The sequence below is a fragment of the Coregonus clupeaformis genome, chromosome 5 (genome assembly GCF_020615455.1).
Source record: "Coregonus clupeaformis isolate EN_2021a chromosome 5, ASM2061545v1, whole genome shotgun sequence".
In the NCBI taxonomy this organism is placed as follows: domain Eukaryota; kingdom Metazoa; phylum Chordata; class Actinopteri; order Salmoniformes; family Salmonidae; genus Coregonus; species Coregonus clupeaformis.
This window is the reverse complement of record NC_059196.1, coordinates 39,393,098-39,408,452: the sequence shown is the minus strand read 5'-3', so window position 1 is coordinate 39,408,452 and position 15,355 is coordinate 39,393,098. Positions and strand designations below refer to the sequence as shown.

At 42.9% G+C, this 15,355-nt stretch overlaps 1 protein-coding gene across 2 annotated transcripts in view; it reads right to left on the bottom strand.

Moving 5' to 3' along the window:
• cadm2b (cell adhesion molecule 2b) overlaps positions 1 to 14,396 on the bottom strand; it is a 407,615-nt gene extending 393,219 nt beyond the window's left edge. For both annotated transcript variants that reach the window (XM_041876742.2, XM_041876743.2), the window contains exon 1: positions 13,948 to 14,396. In XM_041876742.2, coding sequence (XP_041732676.2) covers positions 13,948 to 14,008 — 61 coding nt within the window. In that variant the 5' untranslated portion in view covers positions 14,009 to 14,396. The remainder of the gene's footprint in view (positions 1 to 13,947) is intronic.
• Positions 14,397 to 15,355: the final 959 nt, after the last annotated feature.

Sequence of the window (15,355 nt, the reverse complement as noted above, 5' to 3'; positions counted from 1 at the left end):
ACAGGTTGGCATCATAACACTCAGTACCTGGTCAACAGGTTGGCATCATAACACTCAGCACCTGGTCAACAGGTTGCATTTGGCCTCATAACAGGTCCTCCGTAGCTCAATTGGTAGAGCGTGGCGCTTGTAACGCCAGGGTAGTGGGTTCGATCCCCGGGACCACCCATACGTAAAAATGTATGCACACATGACTGTAAGTCGCTTTGGATAAAAGCGTCTGCTAAATGGCTTATTATTAGTGTATGACTCCACTCCTCCCTAGTCTAGATGTTGCCCCTCTCTCTCTCTCTCTCTCTCTCAATTCAATTTAAGGGCTTTATTGGCATGGGAAACATATGTCAACGTTGCCAAAGCAAGTGAAGTAGATAGTAAACAAAAGTGAAATAAACATTACACTCAGAAGTTCCAAAAGAATAAAGATATTTCAAATGTCATATGTAACAATGTCTATCTCTCGCTCTCCCTCTAATTCTATCTCCCCTTCCCTTTCTCTCTCTCTCTCGTCCTCTCAGTTTGTGCGCGCACACACTTACACACACACACACACACACACACACACAGGGCTGGACACCATCAGTATTCAGCTCTCATTCTCACCACTGATCCCTCTTTATGGGGACATGGAGCATCAGCCCTTTATCCCCCCACCACCTTCCCTTGCAAATCTGGCTGCATCCAGAGTCTGACTACACTCAGTTGTACAGACCCGTGGGAACCGCTTAAAGAGCAGATCAATAGATGGGCTATAGACATGCATCAAGTAATTTTCTGCTGCTGCTGCTCTCTCTTTAGCAAAGCTAAAGTTCTCTGGGTTTAATTTGTTTTGTCAGGGAAGGGGGGGCGCATTTTCTTCCTGTTCGTTTTTCATTCAGGTGTATATTGTCTGTGTCCCCAACGGTACCCTATTCCCTTTATAGTGTAGGGAATAGGGTGCCATTTGGAATGCAGCCCTTGTCTGGTTTATAGACTATCTGAAGAGATGGATATTTGATCAGGGCCCATAGCCCTTGTCTGGTTTATAGACTATCTGAAGAGATGGATATTTGATCAGGGCCCATAGCCCTTGTCTGGTTTATAGACTATCTGAAGAGATGGATATTTGATCAGGGCCCATAGCCCTTGTCTGGTTTATAGACTATCTGAAGAGATGGATATTTGATCAGGGCCCATAGCCCTTGTCTGGTTTATAGACTATCTGAAGAGATGGATATTTGATCAGGGCCCATAGCCCTTGTCTGGTTTATAGACTATCTGAAGAGATGGATATTTGATCAGGGCCCATAGCCCTTGTCTGGTTTATAGACTATCTGAAGAGATGGATATTTGATCAGGGCCCATAGCCCTTGTCTGGTTTATAGACTATCTGAAGAGATGGATATTTGATCAGGGCCCATAGCCCTTGTCTGGTTTATAGACTATCTGAAGAGATGGATATTTGATCAGGGCCCATAGCCCTTGTCTGGTTTATAGACTATCTGAAGAGATGGATATTTGATCAGGGCCCATAGCCCTTGTCTGGTTCATAGACTATCTGAAGAGATGGATATTTGATCAGGGCCCATAGCCCTTGTCTGGTTCATAGACTATCTGAAGAGATGGATATTTGATCAGGGCCCATAGCCCTTGTCTGGTTTATAGACTATCTGAAGAGATGGATATTTGATCAGGGCCCATAGCCCTTGTCTGGTTTATAGACTATCTGAAGAGATGGATATTTGATCAGGGCCCATAGCCCTTGTCTGGTTTATAGACTATCTGAAGAGATGGATATTTGATCAGGGCCCATAGCCATTTAGCAGATGTTCTTATCCAGAGTGACTTAAAGGAGCAATTAGGGTTAAGTGCCTTGCTCAAGGGCACATCGACAGATTTTTCACCTAGTCGGCTCAGGGATTCAGACCAGCGACATTACTTACATTTTACATTTTAGTCTTTTAGCAGACGCTCTTATCCAGAGCGACTTACAGTTAGTGAGTGCATACATTTTTCATACTGGCCCCCCGTGGGAAACGAACCCACTACCCTGGCGTTGCAAACGCCATGCTCTACCAACTGAGCTACAGGGGACCTGTGCCAAACGCTCTTAATCGCCAGGCTACCTGCCGCCCTAAATCATTTATGTATAAATCACCAGCAACAGTAGGATGGATTACACCAGAGAGAGGATTATTCCTGAAGATATCAATCCTGTGTGTGATATGATCAGATGTGAGTAGCACTGTGTGATAGGGGGACAGGACACAAACATGCATTACAGATGGTACAACCTCCAAACTGCCAAGAGATCCTACTTATAGAGATTTCAATTACATGTCATTTCTGAACAGAAATTATATACTTTGCCTCAAAGAGAGAGATGGAGAGCAAGAGAGACAGAGAGCGAGAGAGAGATGGAGAGAGAGAGAGAGAGAGAGAGAGAGAGAGAGAGAGAGAGAGAGAGAGAGAGAGAGAGAGAGAGAGAGAGAGAGAGAGAGAGAGAGAGAGAGAGAGAGGGAGTGCAGTGAAAGGAGAAAGAGGGAGAGATCATCACAAGCTAAATGAGATTCAGTCTGCTGTGCTGCTCGGTGGCCGGGCACAAAGCCCACTTCAACAGAGCTGCGGGCCAACAACCACTGGTAAAGGTCATTCTGCAAACGGCCTGAAAATGAAGTATCACCTCAGTTTGCAGGTCTGAGCAAAATACTGATGCAGAGAGAGGAGAACTAAAGCTCACAAACAAAATTGTCAATTTGTAATAGTATATTATATCAGGCAAATCATTCTCACAATGAAAACATTCTTACTGTGTCAACGTAGTGAAATATATAACTGAATTAAAGATGCCTATTCAAATATTGAACTAGCATGACGTACAGTAGGGATTCGTACCAAACAACACCGTTTTCACTACCTAGTGCAGGGGCTCCGGTCAAAATTAGTGCAAAAGATGTTTCACGAACACACATCTGCCAAGGTCCCAAATGCTCCATCTCCCAAGGTCCCAAAGGCTCCATCTCCCAAGGTCCCAAATGCTCCATCTCCCAAGGTCCCAAATGCTCCATCTCCCAAGCTCCCAAATGCTCCATCTCCCAAGCTCCCAAATGCTCCATCTCCCAAGCTCCCAAATGCTCCATCTCCCAAGGTCCCAAATGCTCCATCTCCCAAGGTCCCAAATGCTCCATCTCCCAAGCTCCCAAATGCTCCATCTCCCAAGCTCCCAAATGCTCCATCTCCCAAGCTCCCAAATGCTCCATCTCCAAAGGTCCCAAATGCTCCATCTCCCAAGGTCCCAAATGCTCCATCTCCCAAGGTCCCAAATGCTCCATCTCCCAAAGTCCCAAATGCTTCATCTCCCAATTGCTCCATCTCCCAAGGTCCCAAATGCTCCATCTCCAAAGGTCCCAAATGCTCCATCTCCCAAGGTCCCAAATGCTCCATCTCCCAAGGTCCCAAAATGCTCCATCTCCCAATTGCTCCATCTCCCAAGGTCCCAAATGCTCCATCTCCCAAGGTCCCAAATGCTCCATCTCCCAAGGTCCCAAAGGAATGACTGAAAACCTCTTTGTACTATCTTCTCTCTCTCTGGGCAATGAGATCTGAACAGCAACAGTAGTTACAATGAGAGAGTTTTGTCCCAAATGGCACCCTATTCCCTACAGGGCCGTCAGAAAGTATTCATACCCCTTGACTTATTCCACATGTTGTTGTGTTACAGCCTGAATTCAAAATGGATGAATTATATTTGTTTTCTCACCCATCTACATACAATACCCCATAATGACAAAGAGAAAACATGTTTTTAGACATTTTTGCATATGTATTGAAAATGAAATGCAGAAATATCTCATTTACATAAGTATTCACACCCATGAGTCAATACTTTGTAGAAGCACCTTTGGCGGCGATTACAGCTTTGAGTCGTCTTGGGTATGTCTATAAAAGCTTACATTTTTTGGATTTGGGGATTTTCTCCTGTTCTTCCTTGCAGATTTTGTTTTGATGGGGAGCAGCGGTAAACAGCAATGTTCAAGTCTTTCCACAGATTTTCAATGGGTTTCAAGTCAGGACTTTGGCTGGGCCACTCAATGACTTTTACATTCTTGTTCTGACGCCATTCCAGCGTTGCTTTTGTGTATGCTTGGGGTCATTGTCCTGTTGGAACATACAGTAAATCTTTGCCCCAGTCTGAGGTAGTTTGCACTCTGAAGCAGGTTCTAATCAAGGATTTGCCTGTATTTGGCTTCATTCATTGTTCCCTCTATTCTTACCAGTCTCCCAGTCCCTGCTGCTGAAAAGCATCCCCATAGCATGATGCTGCCACCACCATGCTTCACAGTAGGGATGGTGTTAGGCAGGTAATGAGCTGTGCCTGGTTTTCTCCAGACATAGCGATTTACATTCAGGCCAAAGTGTAACTTTTTTTTGTCTCATCAAACCACATAATCTTTTGCCTTATGCTCTCAGAGTCTTTCACATGCCTTTTTGCAAACTCCAGGCGTGATGTCATGAGCTTTTTTCTCTGGAGTGGCTTATGTCTGTCCACTTTCCAATAAAGCCCAGTTTGGTGAATTGCTGTAGAGACTGTTGTCCTTCTGGCAGGTTCTCCCATCTCAGCAAGGAACTATATAGTTCTTTCAGAGTGGTCACTGGGTTCTTGGTCACCTCCCTGACCAAGGTCCTTCTTTGCCCGGTTTCTCAGTTTGGTCGGACGGCCAGCTCTAGGTAGTTACATATTTTTTCAATTTCCCAATGACGGAGACCACTGTTCTCTTGGAAACTTTCAACACTCTAGAAATAGTTGCATACCCTTCTCCAGATATATGCCTCATCACAATTCTATCTCGGAGATCTACGGCCAGTTCCTTGGTCTTCATGGTATAGTTTCTGCTCTGACATGCACTGGCAACTGCGGGACCTTAAATAGACAGGTGTCTTTCTTGTCCAAACAATTGAATTGGCCACAGGTGGACTCCAATCAAGGTGTAGTGACATCTCAAGGATGATCAAAGGAAATTGGATGCACCGGAGTTCAATTCGGAGTGTCCATAGCAAAGGGGTGTGAATACTCGTGTAAATGAGATATTTCTGTATTTCATTTTCAATACATTCCATAAAAAAAATCTAAAAACAATTTTTTGTTAATCCATTTTGAATTCAAGCTGTAACACAACCAAATGTGGAATAAGTGAAGGGGTATGAATACTTTCAGAAGGTACTGTATATAGTGCAGTGCTTTTGACCAGATCCCTATGGGGATGCAGACAGAGATCACATTCTTCGTCCACCCTGACGACTAGATAGAGATCTTATTGATGTTTCACAATACTATAACTGTACAATGCTCAAAAATAGCATCATGAAACTTTAGAAAAGGTATTGATGGCTGAGAAAATATGCAGAAAGTAACTAAAGTATCCACGTCTGCATCTCAAATAGCACCCTATTCCCTACATAGTGCACTACATTTGACCAGAGCCTTGGTGCCATTTGGGAAGCAGAATTTTTTTTTCTAAACAGAAAAGGGAAATTAGCCAAGCCATAATAAAAAATACAAAAACTAACCCAGAGTGTAGTGTCAGAGAGCATTGTATAAGTGAATAGCCAGGTCACTGCGTTTTCCCTGTGCAGAAGGCATCGACTTACAGCTTACCCTCTGAGCCATGTCCGTCACCAAATATGACAGATTGTCCAAACACAGCACCATCAAAACCAGTCAGGAATACAATGTCCCTTTTTTATTGAACATCTCTGCAAAATGATTGATGACAGCTTCAAAATACACTCTAGGGTGTCAACATCGCAGTGTCCCAAATGGCACCCTATTCCCTATGTAGTGTACTACTTTTGATCAGGGCCCATTTTGCTTTGGTAAAAATAGTGCACTATATAGGGAATAGGGTGCCATTTTGGACGCATACATAGTTGGACCCTAACCCACAATGGTTGTCAATGATAACAGTAATCAGAAGGAATAACTGACTCCTTGTCATGAGAAGATTATGGATCATCATGCTAAATTACATGAAAGACTTGAAGAGCTTGAAGATTCTCAATGAAGAGAGTCAATAATATCACAGTAACATGCAGGGGGCTCATATAGGGCATCTCTTGTTCAAGTATTGGCCTTGTTCAAATCAAATCAAGTACTGGCCTTGTTCAAGTATTGGCCATGTTCAAGTACTGGCCTTGTTCAAATCAAATCAAGTACTGGCCTTGTTCAAGTATTGGCCTTGTTCAAGTACTGGCCTTGTTCAAATCAAATCAAGTACTGGCCTTGTTCAAGTATTGGCCTTTTTCAAGTACTGGCCTTGTTCAAGTATTGGCCTTTTTCAAGTACTGGCCTTGTTCAAGTATTGGCCTTGTTTAAATCAAATCAAATCAAGTACTGGCCTTGTTCAAGTATTGGCCTTGTTCAAGTATTGGCCTTGTTCAAGTACTGGCCTTGGTCAAGTATTGGCCTTGTTCAAGTATTGGCCTTTTTCAAGTACTGGCCTTGTTCAAGTATTGGCCTTGTTTAAATCAAATCAAATCAAGTACTGGCCTTGTTCAAGTACTGGCCTTGTAAGGGATAATCAACGAGGGGCTATGCGTTCTATGTAAAATAATGAACAACGTGGACGGTGTGTTCCACAACGCACTAGTGGAGTGGAACTAACCTTCCACGGAGTTGCATTATATTCCAGAGAACCCATAGAGTCCCATGTTGATTATCCCTTTTATACCAGGGCTATAATTTAACACATTTGTCGCTAGAAGTGTGTTAATTTGCCGGTAGAAATGTGTTCACATCCACTGAAGTAGGTAGCAAGTTTATTAGATAGCTACAGTAGTTGCCATGGTACCCAAACAAACAGACTTGCTAGTTTAGCGAACCAAACCGTCAGTCCTAGCTTGCTATTATGTAAATCTAATTAAACAATGCCAATAATGTTTTCAATTCGACTTTTGGTTTCAAAAGCAGCTCAAAACATAGAACATGTAAGAATGAAATATAGCCATTGAATTCTACATTGCTGATTTACCGTACGTTATACGTAAATAATGCGCGCTCTAGAATGCCCTTCAAGCCAATCAGAAGCACTTTACAGGGTTATTAACATGCCGTGATACGCACTGTGTGTGTGTGTGTGTGTGTGTGTGTGTGTGTGTGTGTGTGTGTGTACCAGAATGCTGCTATCGGCTAAGACATTCTCATCTTCACTGTTAAGGCGAGGCTTCAGGTTCTACCAACAAAATCCAACCTAGTACTCCATGATCCATTTTGTATCTTACATGAGTCAAATGTAATGGAGTCTGTTACACATGTTGTTAATGGTTGCCGTTATACATGGACTTATATGTAGCTAGACATGACCGCCTCGTCGACCTGATAGCTAGTTAGGTGAGGCAGATAGTAACACCGTCAGTGATAATTGTCAGAAGGGGCTGGTGTGATGCTAATGATGATGTGTTCTATTGTATGTTGTGGGGAGGCTGGAGGGAGGTGTTCAGATATTGTTGTTGTTGGGAGGCTGGAGGGAGGTGTTCAGATATTGTTGTTGTGGGGAGGCTGGAGGGAGGTGTTCAGATATTGTTGTTGTGGGGAGGCTGGAGGGAGGTGTTCAGATATTGTTGTTGTGGGGAGGCTGGAGGGAGGTGTTCAGATATTGTTGTTGTTGGGAGGCTGGAGGGAGGTGTTCAGATATTGTTGTTGTGGGGATGCTGGAGGGAGGTGTTCAGATATTGTTGTTGTGGGGAGGCTGGAGGGAGGTGTTCATTTTGGAAGTGGGTTGTTCTGTGTGTGTGTGAGGAAGGAGAATGGGGGGGGTTGTGTGTGTGAGTGGGTGCGTGTGTGTCCCTGTCTACCATACCTCCTCGCCTGCCTTCCTTCCTTCCTTCAGCCTCTCTATATCTGCCACATTATACCAGTGGAGCTCAGTTCAGTTGCTGTCTCCACAGCCCGAAGCCCGCAGCCCGCAGCCCGCAGCCCGCAGCCCACAGCCCACAGCCCACAGCCCGCAGCCCGCAGCCCGCAGCCCATAGCCCGCAGCCCGCAGCCCGCAGCCCGCAGCCCACAGGAGACGCAACCATGCATTCCCCTCAACTCCTCACTAGCTCCCCTCGTCTCCCATCGCCTCCCTCCAGCCTCACCTTAAAGCACTGTGACGTTTTGGGGTTCACCCCCCTAGGCCCAATTTGTATTTATCTCAAGGTTTCAGAGAAGAAACCCACATCCAACAGGAATAATGTAATACTCCGAGAGAGGAGAGGAGGGGGTTGTCTGTCTGTCTAAAGGACAGTTATACTGGGAGAGGAGAGGAGGGGGTTGTCTGTCTGTCTAAAGGACAGTTATACTGAGAGAGGAGAGGAGGGGGTTGTCTGTCTGTCTAAAGGACAGTTATACTGAGAGAGGAGAGGAGGGGGTTGTCTGTCTGTCTAAAGGACAGTTATACTGGGAGAGGAGAATGAAGTGACCTGGCTGGCTTGTGCAGATACAGTGGGGGAAAAAAGTATTTAGTCAGCAACCAATTGTGCAAGTTCTCCCACTTAAAAATATGAGAGAGGCCTGTAATTTTCATCATAGGTACACGTCAACTATGACAGAGAAAATTGGATTTTTTTTCTCCAGAAAATCACATTGTAGGATTTTTTATTAATTTATTTGCAAATTATGGTGGAAAATAAGTATTTGGTCAATAACAAACGTTTATCAATACTTTGTTATATACCCTTTGTTGGCAATGACACAGGTCAAACGTTTTCTGTAAGTCTTCACAAGGTTTTCACACACTGTTGCTGGTATTTTGGCCCATTCCTCCATGCAGATCTCCTCTAGAGCAGTGATGTTTTGGGGCTGTCGCTGGGCAACACGGACTTTCAACTCCCTCCAAAGATGTTCTATGGGGTTGAGATCTGGAGACTGGCTAGGCCACTCCAGGACCTTGAAATGCTTCTTACGAAGCCACTCCTTCGTTGCCCGGGCGGTGTGTTTGGGATCATTGTCATGCTGAAAGACCCAGCCACGTTTCATCTTCAATGCCCTTGCTGATGGAAGGAGGTTTTCACTCAAAATCTCACGATACATGGCCCCATTCATTCTTTCCTTTACACGGATCAGTCGTCCTGGTCCCTTTGCAGAAAAAACAGCCCCAAAGCATGATATTTCCACCCCCATGCTTCACTGTAGGTATGGTGTTCTTTGGATGCAACTCAGCATTCTTTGTCCTCCAAACACGACGAGTTGAGTTTTTACCAAAAAGTTATATTTTGGTTTCATCTGACCATATGATATTCTCCCAATCCTCTTCTGGATCATCCAAATGCACTCTAGCAAACTTCAGACGGGCCTGGACATGTACTGGCTTAAGCAGGGGGACACGTCTGTCACTGCAGGATTTGGGTCCCTGGCGGCGTAGTGTGTTACTGATGGTAGGCTTTGTTACTTTGGTCCCAGCTCTTTGCAGGTCATTCACTAGGTCCCCTCGTGTGGTTCTGGGATTTTTGCTCACCGTTCTTGTGATCATTTTGACCCCACGGGGTGAGATCTTGCGTGGAGCCCCAGATCGAGGGAGATTATCAGTGGTCTTGTATGTCTTCCATTTCCTAATAATTGCTCCCACAGTTGATTTCTTCAAACCAAGCTGCTTACCTATTGCAGATTCAGTCTTCCCAGCCTGGTGCAGGTCTACAATTTTGTTTCTGGTGTCCTTTGACAGCTCTTTGGTCTTGGCCATAGTGGAGTTTGGAGTGTGACTGTTTGAGGTTGTGGACAGGTGTCTTTTATACTGATAACAAGTTCAAACAGGTGCCATTAATACAGGTAACGAGTGGAGGACAGAGGAGCCTCTTAAAGAAGTTGTTACAGGTCTGTGAGAGCCAGAAATCTTGCTTGTTTGTAGGTGACCAAATACTTATTTTCCACCATAATTTGCAAATAAATTCATAAAAAATCCTACAATGTGATTTTCTGGATTTTTTTCTTCTCAATTTGTCTGTCATAGTTGACGTGTACCTATGATGAAAATTACAGGCCTCTCTCATCTTTTTAAGTGGGAGAACTTGCACAATTCGTGGCTGACTTAATACTTTTTTCCCCCACTGTATAACAACTCTGTGTGCGATGAAGGTTTTGAGACTCAATGCAATGACTACATCCCAAATGGCACCCTATTCCCTATATAGTGCACTACTGTTGGCCAGGGCCCATAGGAGGTGACTAAACTGCTTGGAGGAACCCTGGATTGTAAACTGTCATGGTCAAAACATGTTGATACAACAGTAGCTAAGATGCATTCTTAACATCACTATCAACAAGGCAGGTCCTACAGGTCCTAGTGTTGTCACACCTGGACTACTGTTCAGTCATGTGGTCAGGTGCCACAAAGAGGGACCTCGGAAAATACAATTGGCTCAGAACAGGGCAGCACAGCTGGCCCTTAAATGTACACAGAGAGCTAACATGAATAATATGCATGTCAATCTCTCATGGATCAAAGTGGAGGAGAAATTGACTTCATCACAACTTGTTTTTGTAAGAAGTGTTGACATGCTGAATGCACCGAGGTGTCTGTTTAAACTACTAGCACACAGCTCAGACACCCCACAAGAGTTCTCTTCACAGTCCCCAAGTCCAGAACAGACTATGGGAGGCGCACAGTACTACATAGAGCCATGACTACATGGAACTCTATTCCACATCAGGTAACTGATACAAGCAGTAGAATCAGATTTTTTTTTTTAACTAATAAAAATACACCTTATGGAACAGCGGGGACAGTGAAGAGACACACAGGCACAGACACACATATGATGTTGTATTGTAAATATGTGGTGGTGGAGTGGTGGCCTGAGGGAACACACTGAATGTGTTGGGTAAAGTGTCATGAAATGTAATGTCATGTAGTATTTTAAACTGTCTTATGATGCTGGACCCCAAGAAGAGTATTTACATTTTACATTTACATTTTAGTCATTTAGCAGACGCTCTTATCCAGAGCGACTTACAGGAGCAATTAGGGTTAAGTGCCTTGCTCAAGGGCACATCGACAGATTTTTCACCTAGTCGGCTCGGGGATTAGAACCAGCGACCTTTCGGTTACTGGCACAATGCTCTTAACCACTAAGCTTAATCTGCCGCCCCGGGGATCCATAATAAATACAAATACAAATGTGAAACGCAGACAAGGTGCTCAGAATGTACTGTATAATCAACCAGGAGAGGCATGTTGGCAGATAGAGGAGATGGTTTGGATGGACCAATACAGCCAGTCTGTTTGGGACTAAGTTCAGTAATGGAGCACAGAAAGAGTCTTGGAGCGGTAATTAATCTAGAGATCCAGACTGACCTTTTTACAGGTCAACACACTGCTGAGGCATTTTCTACCAATGACAGTCAGTGGCTGCACCATAGAGAATAGGAGGCGCCATTTGGCACCACAGCCTCGACATCAGCCTCCAGTTCCTCTAATCACCAGAACCCACCAGGAAAGTATGACTACAAATGTTCACTTTTCTTATTTAGACTGCATGTCAAATAGTTCATAATAAAACTTTGCTAATTCAGAAGACTACTAAACTACTAAACTACTAAAGAGCTAGGTAGAAAAGTTATGACAAGAATAAAATAGGAAATATAGAATACAATAGCATGGGAAATATAGAATAGAAAACAGTGGAAAATAATAGAACAGTATTATAATAAGTATTATTATAATCTATTATAATAGAACAGAATAGAATAGACTAGAATAAACTAGAATAGAATAGAACAGAATAGAATAGAATAGAATAGAATAAACTAGAATAGAATAGAATGGAATACAATAGAATATAGTATAATATAACAGAATATAACAGAATAGAATAGAATAGAATAGAATAGAATATACTAGAATAGAATAGAATGGAATACAATAGAATATAGTATAATATAACAGAACAGAATAGAACAGAATAGAACAGAATAGACTAGAATAAACTAGAATAGAACAGAACAGAATAGAATATAACAGAATAGACTAGAATAAACTAGAATAGAATAGAATAGAACAGAATAGAACAGAATAGAATAGAACAGAATAGAATAGAATAGAATAGAACAGAATAGAACAGAATAGAATGGAATGGAATACAATATAATATAGTATAATATAACAGAATATAACAGAACAGAATAGAAAAGAATAGAACAGAATAGAATAGAATAGAACAGAATAGACTAGAATAAACTAGAATAGAATAGAATAGAACAGAATAGAACAGAATAGAACAGAATAGAATAGAACAGAATATAATAGAATAGAATAGAACAGAATAGAATAGAACGGAATAGAATAGAACAGAATAGAATAGACTAGAATAAACTAGAATAGGATAGAATGGAATACAATAGAATATAGTATAATATAACAGAATATAACAGAACAGAAAAGAATAGAATATAACAGAACAGAAAAGAATAGAATATAACAGAACAGAATACAATAGAATAGAATAAAGATATTGAAGTCAGGTCATCAAGGATGAGTTACTGTGCAGGAATTATTTCCACAATTTCGATATGTATACAACAAGTAGATGGGATACCGACCCCTTTAAAAATCACATTTTGTTAAAAACAGTAGCGCGCATCATATATTTGTGTAATGACAGTCACAGGGTGACTCATAGGAGCCTGCGGGGCGTGTACCCTACACACTGCGGGGCTTAGCCTATAGCCTATACACTAAACGACATCGGAGAGCCTCCGGGAAAAGAGGACTTGTTCATTCCATCGGCGTCACCCCACGCGCAGTGGCACAGCACAGGGCGGTGGCTTCGCAAGCATAAAGCCCTTGAGCGGGACGGGCGGGCTGCGTGGGGAGTTGGGGAATTTATGTGACGAAAATGCGATGCTGTCTGCTACTTCGTCCATACATTGTTTCTCTCCTATCTGAAGTTACAGTGAGTAGGCTACATTATGAATGTGGACAGAAATGCCCAAAAATGAATAGCTAATTAAGAATATTCAATTTCTAAATATGAACAATGACATGTAATCATTTAATTTTTCCTACCAATTAATGCAGCTCCAAATGTGGCTGAAATAAAATATGTATTTCAGGTAAGATAGGCTATAATATACAAGCATGGTTTAAACTGTTACCGATAACCTCCACCTGCACTTCACCTTTGAAAAACAACTACTCAGATCATTCTAATTAAACGCTTATATTCTAGTCAAACAGGACCCCAAGATGTAGACTGCTGCTGCCCCACCGCCCCATCAGCACAAAACATACATTTATATAATGAACATCTCATACTTAGTTTACCATCTTGTTAGCCTACTGTACCATTGGATAGTATAATTCATGTTTTATACATAGGTGAAAACCAAGCATAATAGTGTCTAACTTGTCATTCATAGCAAATTCAATCTATTATGAATATCAGTATGCTATAACAATATTATACGCATATAGAGTCTACAGTGTATATCTATAACCTAATTTGCTGTACACAAAATAGGTTACAACCCGATGTCTTTAAATTGACCTTAACACACCCCATAACCTGTTAAGTAGCCTACTGTATGCTATACGGTTCCTTGCTGTGCACGCAAACTACATGTTCTACCATCCAAGTTGCTGTGTCGTAACTTATGGCCACCACCACCACCATTGTATCACGAAGATCATTCCGTGATGAAGAATTGAGGTATTCGCATTTTTTTCCGCAGAACTTTACTGCTGCGCTATACCATCACCATGTTCCCTCAACCATCGACAGTGCAAATCCCACGTCCCAGAACACGCAGAGACAAAACTGACCCGTTCTCAAAACAGAAATGACATCGATACACTTGAGCAAGACGCGAGGCAGACTATTCCTCTTACACCCCGTGAAGTATCTTCACCGCGCCCGGGGTTTAGAGGAAGGCTACGGAGCTATAGGATAACCCAGGCTACTAAACATATTTATGTTACCAGCGGTTAGCCAGCCTACCTTTCGAGGTGATTCCACAGAAGCTGTACAGGAGGAACACCAAGTGCCGTTGGAGAATCATATTCTTTACGCTTCCTTCCTTCAGCAGCTAACTATGCTGGCCAGTCCGCTCACGTTGTCTTCTGTTTTCGTGCAGAGAAGCTCTCGGGTTTATCCAGGTGCGCTTGCGGTCTGAAAACTGAGAAGAATCACATGGGCTCCTTAGTCTGCGTAGGAACGGAACTCAGTTCTCCTGTCAAGGCAAATAAGTCAGGTCCCTCTGTACTTGGGCAGATCCGGTGGGGGGGCTGTAGCAGCAGCAGTCGCCTATTGCCGTTAGCAAGTGTGTGCCTTTACACGGTACCACCGGGGCTGTAGAGAGAGTGAACGAGAGATGCTCCTCTCCTCGCGCAGAGAAAGTGCAGCTTATTGCCTTTCTCTCGAGATGCAGAACGAGAGAGTGCGCAGAGTCCCGCCCACGCCCCTCTCTCTAACAGATGAAGACGCTTCGCCAATGGCAAACACCTAGACATTACTCTAGGCAGCTCCGACAGCACGGTCAATCATCACCCCGGGGCTGTTTTCTAATGTGTGGTAAATGCCTGTTTTAGACTCTACAAATGTTGTAATATTCTACAGTTATTCGGTTCAGTTAGTAGGATGCACAGTGCCTCGCTGGATCCGCACGAGGTGGTGCTGAAAGGACAGCGACCAAACAGCTGGTAGTCTATAGGCAGTACACCTCCTTCCTTCCTGATGTGTCAGGACTGTTTAGAGGCTCTAAAGTTGTGTAATATTCTACAGTTATTCTGTTCAGTTAGTAGCACAGGCTACAGTCCTTGGCAGGTTTAGTTAGTACCCTGTTAAAATTAAGTGCTTTTAAAAAATTAAATAAAAAATAGTAGCAGCTGTGCAGACACCAAGGCAAAGGAGACAAATGCTTCACTTTACTAGTGTTTTGAAACCTCATCCTGAGATGATCTGAACCATTACATGGTGTGTTGTAACACCACTTAATCAAGTGTTGTGCAACACTTTGCCAGGGACTGGGGGACCTACCGGAAAAAGTTGAAAACACTATTTTTTGGTGTTTCTAGTTGTGTTCAGTGCAGAATTTAGATCACTTCTCTTTTTGGTGCAGTTTCCTCTCTCTATAGCTTCTAAACACTATTACTCTGTTTGACGTCCCGTCTAGTGAAGAATTACATCACTCCTTCTAATGGTTAAGATTGGTTTATGTATCTGATCATTTGCCAGTTTAACCATTTTGGCAGGCATTGTTGAGCACAGTGCTCAAACCACCAGCAGTGACTAGAGGTTTTACAACAAGCATGGCAGGATACTGTATTCGCCTCTACCATTAAAAGTTGGAAATGTGGGAATGGGTCGTCTCATAATTGAACGTCGTTTTATCTGATGGTTTTGATAT